The 12,060-nt window shown below is 45.4% G+C and overlaps 1 protein-coding gene across 5 annotated transcripts in view; it reads left to right on the top strand.

Moving 5' to 3' along the window:
- The window catches only part of GNB1 (G protein subunit beta 1), a 30,472-nt gene extending 19,061 nt beyond the window's left edge, over positions 1-11,411 (top strand). For all 5 annotated transcript variants that reach the window (XM_081341436.1, XM_081341437.1, XM_081341439.1 and 2 more), the window contains exons 3-11: positions 866-904; positions 2,197-2,303; positions 4,252-4,315; positions 4,743-4,905; positions 6,694-6,760; positions 7,496-7,697; positions 7,954-8,170; positions 8,630-8,741; positions 9,248-11,411. In XM_081341436.1, coding sequence (XP_081197562.1) covers positions 866-904; positions 2,197-2,303; positions 4,252-4,315; positions 4,743-4,905; positions 6,694-6,760; positions 7,496-7,697; positions 7,954-8,170; positions 8,630-8,736 — 966 coding nt within the window. In that variant the 3' untranslated portion in view covers positions 8,737-8,741; positions 9,248-11,411. The remainder of the gene's footprint in view (positions 1-865; positions 905-2,196; positions 2,304-4,251; positions 4,316-4,742; positions 4,906-6,693; positions 6,761-7,495; positions 7,698-7,953; positions 8,171-8,629; positions 8,742-9,247) is intronic.
- The last annotated feature ends 649 nt before the right edge of the window (positions 11,412-12,060 follow it).

Below are 12,060 nucleotides of genomic sequence, written 5' to 3'. Positions count from 1 at the left end.
TCCCTCGAGCACGGATGGTGTTACCTAGTTGGACAATGAAACGCCTGTGGGAATGCAACCGAGCTTGGAGAACATCAAGGACGCAATAAACTGATTTCTCTGATATCAATATGTCAAGCACGAAACAATCTGCGCTGAAAATCCGAGTCAAAATCCAGCAGAAGCTTTTGGGGGAAAATTCTGTCTGGATCTCAGATTTCCTACTTCTCAAGCAGTGTTTCCCAACCTTAGGCATTTTAAGATGTGTGGCCTTCAACTCCCAGAACACATGCCGGCTACAGGACTCCTCAGACCAACATGGAAAATATTGCTATAGATCGCTATATGATTGACAAGACATATTGCCTTAAATTCTAATCCTTGAGCTGCAGAATTGTACTTAAACCTATTCCGCCGGATTGCAACCTATCATGGCATTCCCTCTTAACCCCGACTTAGAGTAACGGGATAAAATTTGGAGTGGCTGTTTTAACATTTGCCCGAACGTGGGCACTGTGCAGCTTGAAGCTGCTTGCGATGCCCAGCGTAAAGGGGTTTCCTAAAGAGATTATCCAGCTTAGCTTGTCTGAAGCCTTTTGCGCCCGTCCTCCCGTTCGTCCTAATCGCCCTTTTCGCCATTTGATGGAGGGAGATGCTGCCTCTAACAGGCTTTCTAAATTCTCAGCAGATTATAAGCTTCCGATAAATCCCTCCTCCCAGGTATTTATTTATGCGTTTTCCCGGTCAGGATGCATCCCGTGGACGGCTAACAGTCGTTTTAAAACGAGAGCAGGCAAAAAAAAAGGGGGGGTTAATTTTTTGTCGGGTTTTGTTCGTTTGTTTCTCCTCTGCAAGCATTCACACGTTGTTTTGTTCTTTCTTACAGGATGCTAGGAAAGCGTGTGCCGACGCTACCTTGGCCCAGGTAAGATCTGCGCCTCTGTGTGTGTGTGTGTGTGAGAGAGAGAGAGAGAGAAACTTAACCAAAGCATTTTGTGGCCCTTGAAAATGGCATACAGGGTACTCCTTTTGGTATGGCCACAGTTGAGCCCCAAATTTCCGTTGCTAACCAAAGCAATTGTTAGTGATGCTGTAACGTTCACAAGTGTGAACAATGGTCCTAAGTCTTATTTTCAGTGTTGTTGTAACTTCGAACAGTCACTAAACAAATGCTAGTAAGCCGAGGACTCCCTGTATTGTTTTTTTTTCCCCTGACTAAACAGACAGTGGCCTCTGTGCTCATCCTGCCATATTTACAGTCCATTTCTCTGATTTGGGTATTTCAATATTTCTCCGTCTTTGGGCATATAATAATCTTGTTGCAGTCACCTATGAAATTAGCCTTCCTTGAGACTTTTCTCGTTGGCTGTCCACGAACCCCAATTTTTTTTTAAAAAAAAATGCTCTCGTTTTTCCCCCCCTTAATGATAACTTAAGGGGCTCTGATCAGTTTGCCCTCTTCAAACTAGGCTTAGAAGTCGAACAGCCCAAGAGTTAGCCATGAATCTTGCTTCCAGAAAGCAGCATACATTTTGCTAAGCGACAAAAAGTTTTAAAGGGGGGGGAAAGAAAAGGGGACATTCTGCTTTCTGGATTACGGAGACAGCGCAAATATGCAAGACATATATTGTTGCCCCTGTGGTGTTTATGCTACAAACCTCCAGTGCTCTGATTGCCATGTCACCGAAATACAAGCCTTTGTGTTTACTTGGCCACATTACGAGGAAACGGCGGCGTTGAAGGCTGTTTCCTTTTTTACAAGCGGTTTCTTAGAAAGTCTGCTTATTTTGGGCAGCCAAACCTTTTTGTGACACCTTCAGGTTTTAACAAGTTCCCCTGAGCTGTTAATAGTTTGCGATACTAAGACTCTTGCAGACATACAACCCTTTTACTATTACCTCATACTATAGGTCAGGGGTGGCCAGCCTTGGCCACTGACTTGTGGACTTCAGCTCCCAGAATCCTGCAGCCAGCATGGGTGGCTAGGGAATTCTGGGAGTTGAAGTCCAAGGGTCTTATATTTGCCAGGTTTGGACACCCCTCCTATAGCGTATCCTTCCTCCTTCCCTCTCTCTTTTCTCTCTCCTTCCCCGCCCTTTCTCCCTCCCTCTCTCTTTCTCTGTCACACACACACACACACACACACACACACACACACACACACACACACACCCCTTTGGGTAGTGTTGACAGATTATCTGCAATTCTTCTCTTCAGATCACAGCCAACATTGATCCTGTGGGTCGTATTCAGATGCGTACTAGAAGAACTTTGCGAGGACACTTGGCCAAAATTTATGCAATGCACTGGGGAACCGATTCCAGGTAAGTTCCCTGGGCTGCGCAGGTTGTCCCCAACAAGGCTGGGGACCAAGGATTCCTCCTCCTCCTCATCATCATCAGAAGAGGGAAGCGGAGAGAGGGGTGGGGGGAGAGATAGAAGGAAAGTGGGAAGAATGGGTGAGTCAGAACAGAGTCCTGAGATAGCCAGTGACCAGTCTGTTCTGCTTCACATCGGCTCTTTTCCTCGATTGATGAGTTAAGTCCTCTAATTACAACCTTAATTGGGACCAGGATTTCCACTGCAGTTGTGAAGTTGAGTTGTGCCCCAATTTTGCAAGCTTTTTTTGTTTTTTGTCACGGGTGACCAGCAAATCAGTGCAGTTGTTAAGTGAATCAGGCAGTTGTTAAGGGAATCTGGCTTCCCCCATTGACTGTTCTCGTTGTCGGAAACCGGCCGGGAGCGTGTCAGATGGTGATCACGTGACCCTGGGACACTGCGGCCGTAGTAAATACTGGCCAGTTGCCAAGCACCTAAATTCTGATTACGTGACAGCAGGAATGGCTGTTAGCCTGGGGACCAGCTGCAGGCTGCTTTTTTCCAGCACTGTTGGAATTTTGAACGGTCACTAAACGAGTGGTTGTAAGTCAAGGACGTACGTGGTATACGGCCATATTGGTGGGATGTCGGCGAGAGCTTCGGGTCAGTTAATGTTTTTTTGCACGGAGCTTTCAGGCAAAGCTCTGAAACACAAACGCGGCGAGGAAAGAGTTATTTAAGCAAAGCCACCCTAGTCATTATTGAGTTTTGTAATTGTGCTTTCCTGCTGCAGAACCCAGAATATTAAGCGATGCTGACAAGTAAAGTTAACATTTATTCTTCTTTGTTGACAGAGAACTGAACTTGTTCTTCAGAAAGGCAGTAGCCCTTTTCCTCCCCCCCCCCTTCCCCTGAATTGACCGAAGCTGAATTGGACGGGGCTGTTTTTAATCTAAGGAAAAGAATCTTAACTAATGACTTGAGTTTGTTTCTTCAAGTCAAATAATCTGCGTTAACTCTTTTTTTTAAAAAAATGATGTTTATTAACTATGTCAGAACAGAATTCGAACGTAGAACAGGCTTAAAGTTAAAACACTAATATATAAGTAAAGTTGACAAACACCATTTAAAATACGCAGATTCAATATATAGCATGCAGTGCGGTAATAAATAGAGCTGCGCCATAAAATACTACAATCCGTGTTCGGCACTTTGGAGATTGCTGGGGTTTTGTTAATCCCACAGAAAAGATCTGAGAAGGTGGAAATGCCAGCAGATCCATCCATCCCAGTTGCTTTCAGATCAATTCCGATCCATTTTGATCAGTACACTTTCCCAGGTTCAGCCTTATATAATATAGATGGTTCTCAACAGGCAACTTTTCATTTAGTGGCCATTCCAAGGTGACATGCAATCGTCGTATCTCCCCTTACGTCACAAGGTCAAAATTCGGGCATGGATTTATGACGGTGGGCGTGTGTCCCAGGGTCACATGATCGCCAACTTCCAATAAGCAAAGTCAGCGGGTGAAGGTCAGTTTGCAGAACGACGGTGTGCTTTGCTCAGTGACCGTAGTGATTCACTTAATGGCCGAAAAGGTTGTAGAATTGAGGGTGACTCCCTTAGCAACTGCTTTGCTTAGCCGTGGAGGTTCTGACCCCAATTGTGGGCGTGATTTGAGGATTAACTGTACAGGTGTTTCCCGTGACTCAGTTTGGGTTGTTAAATGGCCATTTAATAAAAAAAGACGCACAGATTTCTGCACTCAAAGCTTCGGGGTTTAAGCAGTGCAGGAGCAACTGACACGGTTCCTGGAATGAAGCTAGGGTGATGTGGCTTGCTGGGAAACTCTTGTGAAGGATTTGATCAACTGATTGAGGCCAATCTGGACCAGTTCACTGTATGATTAGCAAAAAAACACACACATTTATTCTCCCTTGTCTGTCCTTCTAGGCTGCTTGTTAGTGCATCACAAGATGGAAAACTGATCATCTGGGACAGCTACACCACGAACAAGGTGAGAGCCGAACCAGTTTCCTTGTTGTTGTTGAATTGCAGATCAATTCAAAGAAAGACACTTCATCGCTACTTTGTTCCATAAGCCTGTGTTCTTTTCAGTCTGCCTTAGAGTTAAGATACACACTCTTTACTTCTTTAGTTGCAAACTAAAAGTAATTATTTCTTTAAGCCATGGACAAGTTTAGCATCTGCTGCTGGCAATAGATACATATTACATTTAAAAGCTTCTGGCTGGGTGGAAAACAGGGGATTCTATCAGGAAATAGAAATTACTCCTTGTTTGCAACGTTGCAGAGGAGCTACTTATTTGTCTCCCCCCATCACTACGTTTTCTCAAAGTTCTCCAAAGTACCCAATAGAGCTGTCTTATCAGACGTGTGTTTTCTCCAAAAATTTGATGCAAAAATTATCCGTATTTTTGCTAGGTCCATGCCATCCCTTTGCGTTCCTCTTGGGTCATGACCTGCGCATACGCCCCTTCCGGAAACTACGTGGCCTGCGGTGGTCTCGATAACATTTGTTCCATTTACAACTTGAAAACACGCGAAGGCAACGTCCGAGTAAGCCGTGAGCTGGCCGGCCACACAGGTAACATCCATCTCCCATCCAGATTCAGTTCCTTTGATCTCTGGGTGGTGCTGCGTCCTTGGAAATGCCATCAGCTTGTTCGTTGGGTGAGTTCATCTGTCCCAAGAGATTAAGCTGTTCAATATGCCAAATAGCTTGGGGGGGTGTCTCCCCCCCGAGTGCTAGTAAAAAGATGATAATCTCACTTTTGTCATAATAGGCTTAGCGTGATTATCCAGAGAAATTCTAATATCTCTGAGTCAACATCTGTCCACTTGCAGGCCATTCAACAAAATTCGGGGGTTACTAATTTCAGAATGCTAATAAAAACGACGGAAGGTTTAAGAGGATAAGCGGATGGAATAGGAATCTCGGTTTTGGGCATCTGGTTTTAAAAGGGACTGAGGACAGCCAGCGCCGGCTTTTTTTGATCGTTCTGGTTTGCGTGAGATTCCTTTGGGAACGTTTGTTGTTCTTGCAGAGATCAGGTGTGAAGGTGTGAAGTGACGCAAATACACCTGGGGGGTTGAAAAATTGTTTTGCGAAGAAATCCTGCACAGTTGCAGTTGCCTTCTTACGGAATTCTGGGAGTTGAACTCTGTAAAGTTGCCTTGACGCCTCTGTTCTACAGGAAAGGCAGGGTATAAGTGTCAGTCATTTGATGCCTAAAGGTGGGGCCATCAGCACAGATTATTTTAATATATCCTAGCACAGCACAGGGAGAATTTTGCACCCTTCCTCGGGGCCCCGGTCCCTAGAGGTGGCCAGAACCCGTCTCTGTTCTACGCAGCTTCTTAAACTATGGAGTTGTCAGGTAACACAAATCCTCTCCCAAGCAAAGAAGCCCACTTGCTCACTAGGACATCCAACGGCCCCTATTTTTAACTCTCTTCTTTCTGTTTGCAAAAAATAAAAATAAAAATAAAATTAAAAATTAAAAGACTTGGGAAGGTGCAACTCAGCTCAGAGACTCTTCCTCCCACTTGCCAGCTTGGTTCCGGAAAACCTTTGGGGGTCCTCAAAAGACATAGACACACGCAACCCAGCAAACTTGTGCGTCCTGCTGGCTTCGCACTGCTGCAGGCTTTTCGGATGGAGACTAAAAGCAGCTCTGTGAAAACAGCCCCCCGGGGAGGGCGGGCGGGTGGGGGAGCCGAGGTTACAACAGCAGCCAAGAGATATTTATAAATCCGGCCAGGTCTGCAGGTGAGATTTGGGCATTTCCTGAATAAGTCTGACTTGAAGCCAGGAGGGATGGGAAAAGGGTTTATGGCGGAAGGGCTGTCACCATTTTCCCCCTCCGGCTTTTGGTGTATTGAAGGTATCCTGCGATATCTCGCTGGACCAGATCCTGTCCTGAGACGCCCTGGCTCACTTGTTGAAATGAGGTGGGAGATGACTTCCCTGGAAAGTACAGGTCGTCCTCGACTTGCGACTGTTTGCCCCGTTTTATGACTTGTCTTGCTTAAGCGAATCCTAAGCTTCCCCTTTGACTTTGCTTGCCGGGAGGTCGCCACAAATAGGAGCCAGTTGCCAAGTGGCCTGGTTTTGATTGCAAGGCCAAGGAACGGTGCAGTGGTCATAAGTGTGAAAAACGGTCATAAGTCAACTTTCCCCAGGGCTGCTGTAACTAAACAACCTCTTGCAAGTTGAGGGCTACCTGTAAAAGCAAGAGAGGGGTTGGTCATGCTTTCGGAGTTTCAAGATTCTGTTACTGTAACCTTAGCAGTGCTAGTCCTCATGATTTGGGTTTCTTGTTTGGACTGACTCGAAGGTCTGGGCCCCCATCCCTCACTTTCTCTCTTTCAGGCTATTTGTCCTGTTGCCGGTTTGTGGATGATAATCAGATTGTGACCAGCTCTGGAGATACCACTTGGTAAGATCCAGACTTGGTAGCACGAGTGTGGGGCGGGTTGCGTACTCAACAAAAGGTTGCAATTTTTTCCCCGGTCGAAATACGGTTCTCCCTTGCCAGGCTTGAAATCCTGCAGAAACATAAAATGGAAGGAGGAGGCCGTTCTGAGCACAAATAATGCTCAAGCAGAGGGTTTGTTTTTAGTGTCCCAAAAGCTTCTGCCTGTTGCTATTAGGAGTCACAACCCCTGCCGGATTTGCCGCCAATCCCCCTCTTGATTATCCCTAGGAAAAAGGGGGTCCTTTCCCCCCAGATTCACTCTCAAGACTTTTATGATAGTCAAAGAAGGCGGTTTCTCTCCTGCTTGGCCTAGAATGAATGCCTTTTCCCCCTCTCAATCCCCGCTTCCATTCCTGTAGACCGATGCAGGCGTCCGTCTATCTCACATCAACGGCCCTGCTTCGCTCTGAAGGCTGGGATCGCCCTGCTCTGTCCCAGCAGCCTACAGAGCGTTGGCCTCTTATAAACCCCTTCAGATAATGAAGATGCCTGCTTTTTTAAAAAAAATACATGAATAAAAATTGAAAATAAAGGCGGGTCTTTTTAAGGCCTGTGAGCGGACCTGTCCATAAACTAACGGCGTTTGTGTGCATGAATCCAGCGGAGAGCTAAGGGAGGCGGGTGGGGGAGATAGCCTTAGAAGACTTAACTCAGTTGTTCTGACGGCGGCTTTTTTCTTCTCCTGCACTGCCACAGCGCCCTGTGGGACATAGAAACCGGACAGCAAACCACCACCTTTACCGGCCACACCGGGGATGTTATGAGCTTATCCCTCGCTCCGGATTCCAAGTGTTTCGTGTCTGGTGCCTGCGATGCCTCAGCCAAGCTGTGGGATGTCCGGGAAGGGATGTGCAGGCAGACCTTCACCGGCCACGAGTCCGACATCAATGCCATTTGTGTACGTATGAAGGTGGCAGGGGGTGAGACGCTATCTGTCTACTCTCTCTGTGTCTGTCTTATCTGTCTGTCTATCTGTCTGTCTATCTATCTCTTATCATCCTATCATCTATCTATCTATCTATCTACCTATCTATCTATTAGATCATGACATCACCGCTGTAGCCAGTGCAGGTGGTCTTATGTCCTGTGGCAGTGCAGGAGAACAAAAAAAGCCACCCTCGTGATAATAAACCCATTTCCTTTTCCCTGCCCAGTTCTTCCCCAATGGCAACGCTTTCGCCACCGGCTCCGATGACGCCACCTGTCGGCTGTTTGATCTCCGTGCCGACCAAGAGCTCATGGTTTACTCCCACGACAACATCATCTGTGGCATCACCTCCGTAGCGTTCTCCAAGAGCGGGCGTCTCCTGCTCGCCGGTTACGACGACTTCAACTGCAACGTGTGGGACACGCTCAAAGCGGATAGAGCAGGTCAGGCGTGGCTGCCCTTTTTGTGGAGGGCAAAACGGGGGGGTGGGGTGGGGAGGGCACGTGGCTGGGGAAGAAGATCCCGAATGGGAAGGGTGAAACCATCAATATGGAGTGGGAGGGAGGGAGGTGAATGGATGGATGGATGGATGGATGGATGGATGAATGAATGAATGATATAAAATCCTTGAGCAGATTCAGCCACTCATAGTTATTTTCTCCTTCCTTGCTTCCTTCCTTGCTTCCCTCCCTCCCTCCCTCCCTTCCTTCCTTTCCTTCCTTCCTTCCTTCCTTCCTTCCTTCCTTCCTTCCTTCCTTCCTTCCTTCCTTCCTTCCTTCCTACCTACCTGCACACACACATGCTTATGACATGACTGCGTGTATATATTTGCTTCTGGGCTATCCTGCAACTCTCCTCCCGTGTTGGGTTTCATTCTCCTCTCCTCTCCCCCCCCCCGGCAGGAGTCTTAGCTGGCCACGATAACCGTGTCAGCTGCTTAGGAGTGACTGACGATGGCATGGCGGTGGCAACAGGATCGTGGGATAGCTTCCTGAAGATCTGGAACTGAAGCCTGTAGGTACCCATTCCCACGCTCCCCTTCCCCAAGGCAGCGGGCTGGAAAACCATGCCAGAATCTGCTCCCATCTTTACTCTAAAGCGAATTACGGGGTCGGGGAGGCAGACCACTTCCATAGCTTTTTTTTTTGTGCAGAAGATAGCCCAGGAGTTGAGCCTCATCCTTGCCTCATCTACCTCTTAGGGGCAGGGAAAACATCATTCTATCAAATGATCATCAGGGATTTCTGCTTAGAAACGAGGCAGTTCTAATTTCAGGGATGCTAAGTCCAGAGCGGGAAATAGGCCGCTCCTCGCCCATCTCTCTGCCCTGTGCTTGAGACGTGTCACTAACTTAGCAACTTAACAACAGTGGCAAGGAAGGTCATGAAATGGAGCAAAACTTAGCAGCAGAAATTTTGACTGCCTATAGATTTAGATATCCCAATGGCTTTGCTTCCAGGACCTAACCAAGGTTTGTTTGTTTTCTCTCTCTCTCTCTCTCTCTCTCTCTCCTCTGGCAGGACAGTCCGTGAACTCCCCGCTGATCGGAAGATTTTTTTTCCCCCAACGGTTGAAAGTTTAAAATAATGTATCCAACTCAATATACTAACTTGGATCCCCCCCTCCCTGCCTCTCCTTTTTTCCTCCCCCCCCCCTTCCTACCCCACCACCAAAGGGCAAGATCTTTTCACGTCTCTCGTTCGCCGAAGCAAAGAGCACAATTCTCTCTCAAGGAGGAATCACCCCGCGGTTGTTACACCAGTGATAGCAAAAGAGATCAAAATTGTGCATTCCATTGGGGACCACGTTTTGTTTTTTTTTTTAAGTTTGGTTTGTCTAGAGAAACAAAACGAGGGAAAAAAAACGAGGGAAAAAAAAAACTTAAAAAGAAACCACACGTTCGTGTAAGCATGCCGGGGCAAAACTTAAAGCGAAGTAAATGATGATAGATAAATAAGGAAAACGAAACAGCTTGTGAAGCAAGATAACCTTTTCCGTTTCACTGTAGTTTTAAAAAAAATGGCAAATCAATACTGACTTTATGGGTTACAGCGGGAAGGCTTCGTTTTAATCTCCTTTTCAAAACTTAGAAGTCGCGTTCGTAGCAAGATCGATATGTCCCCCCTTTTTTTTGGTCCATGTTTCCATTTCCCATTTCCCTTTTTTAAAAATTTTATTTTTTTTTCCTTTTTTTTTTAAAAAAAATGCAATTTGCTTTTCATGGTCCAACTTTGAGAAAAGAGTCCCAACCCAGATTTTTCTGGGCTTGTTAATGCTGTAAATTTATTCCCTGGGTTTTCTTTTTTTCTTCTTTTTTTTTAGAAAAAAAATTCTGTCTTAATGTCACAAATTGTTGCACAAATATTGCATATATATGATAATGTTAAGAAGATAACCAAGCACACTCTGTACACGGTATTGAATGTTTTTCTTTTTTTAAAAAAACCCCAACTTTTCACTTCTATGGGTAACAAAAAAAAATATGTTCCCTATTTTTATTTTTCCTAGCCCCAATCTCACCTCGCTGGGCATTTTTCATTTCCTATCTGTTTTGTTTGATTTATTAACACCGAAGACTATCCCATAATCTCAATAAACAACTGGATTTGGTGGACTGGGGTTTCAGGAGCAGGGCTGGGGGGAAAAAACACCCCCAAACCAACCCAGTGCCTGGGTCTGAAGCAAGATCCAAATTGATTTTTTTTTTTAAATGAAAGGATTTTTTTTTTCTTCCTAAATTAAACAATTATGATGGAAAGGGAGGGGAAGGGACGTTTGGGATTTGCCAATTGGGACTGGATTACTCTTAGAATCGCATGCTGTAGAAACGCTGAAGTGCATAATAAAACTAAGACGTCCTTCTCTTGTGGTTTTTTTTTTCGAGAAATAACCTAATCCTTTCCTTTTTTTAAAAAAAAATGAGTGAGAGAGCAAGCAAGCAGCTGTAACCATTGCTGATTTTCCTTACTGCCGCTACTGGGGTGCATAAAACGGATTCAACCGAAGAATGAAAAGTCTCCAGGCTTTTGCACATCTGGAAGTAGGCTGATGGTCGTTATTTTTAATATGTTTTTCCCCTACTCCTTCCCCCTGCCCAAAAAAACACCCATTGAAAGCAAAAAGCCAGCTGTTTGAACACTCACTGAGATTCATATCTGGGGTCGAGGAAGGAGAAGAAAAAACGGTCAAAACCCATCCAATTAAGCCCTTTTCTGGCTTTGCATTTTGAAAGTTGATGAGCCTTGGGACAGCAAATTGTTTGGATAAACTTTTCAATTCTTCCTCTCCTCCTAGCCTGCCCCTTTTTTGCAGCAGCAGCAGCAGCCGTGATTTTTAATCCATTTCCTTTTCACTCTCTTGCATTCCCCCACCCCCACCCCCGCAGCATTCTGTACAAAATGTGCTGTAATCGTGCATTTTTTTTAATTATTATTATTTTTTAGGCCTGGATTTGGCATCTTGAATTTTGGGGGGGTTTTTTGGATTTTTTTAAATCACCCTCTTTCCTCTTCCCTCGCCCCCCTCCCCTTGAGATAAATCTTGTAGAGCTTCCTCTGCACCCCGATTCCTTCACTTTTTGTATTTAATTTTAAAGTCGGTGTACTTCAAGAAAGCTGGATGCAAGATAGATCCTATATTAAAATGTACTGTTATTTAAGATGTAATAAAGCAGTTTGACATGAACTGGTGGCGGGACCTTGTGGTTTTTCCTGGGACCGGAATATGCAACTTGGAATTTCCTTCCTCGCAAAATGCGGCTGAGTGGCCTGGTTCCCCGTTTGTATGCCATAAACCATGGATTGCGACTGCTGCAGAGCTTCCAGAGGACACACTAAGCCAAAACCAACTGGGTTTAGATGAAATGTGATAGGTAAGCATAATTTAAAAAATTTCGTCTTTGGGTTGCACAACATACAATGGTCCAGCACAGGATAGGCTTGGAACTCTGTTCTATAACCCAAAGTACAGAGGAGCTGTTATTGAGGTTTATTAGTCTGTGTCTTAGCAGGTTGTGTGAACCAGCTCATCTCGGGCATCCTATCTAGCAGCTGGTATGTGACGTAGGTTTTATCTATAACTGGACCATCATATACACGTTCTGTAATCTCTAATGTCTGATGTAGGTTTATAGTTAGAAGATTTGAGGTGTGTAATCCCTCTACCTACTAAACTAGCCTTGCTTAAAGCCAGGCCACTGAGAAGTGTGGAGAGCAGGCCCTAAATTGCGCAAAATAAAATAGGCTTATTCTTGTTGACTGGTGATTACGGCATTCTTATTTATTTATTTTTAAGCTGTCTGCAAAGAGGATTTCCCACTAGGTTCTTGCAGTCT

Source organism: Vipera berus (genome assembly GCF_964194415.1).
Source record: "Vipera berus genome assembly, chromosome: 17".
Taxonomy (NCBI): Eukaryota; Metazoa; Chordata; class Lepidosauria; order Squamata; family Viperidae; genus Vipera; species Vipera berus.
This window is presented reverse-complemented; position numbering and strand designations above follow the sequence as displayed.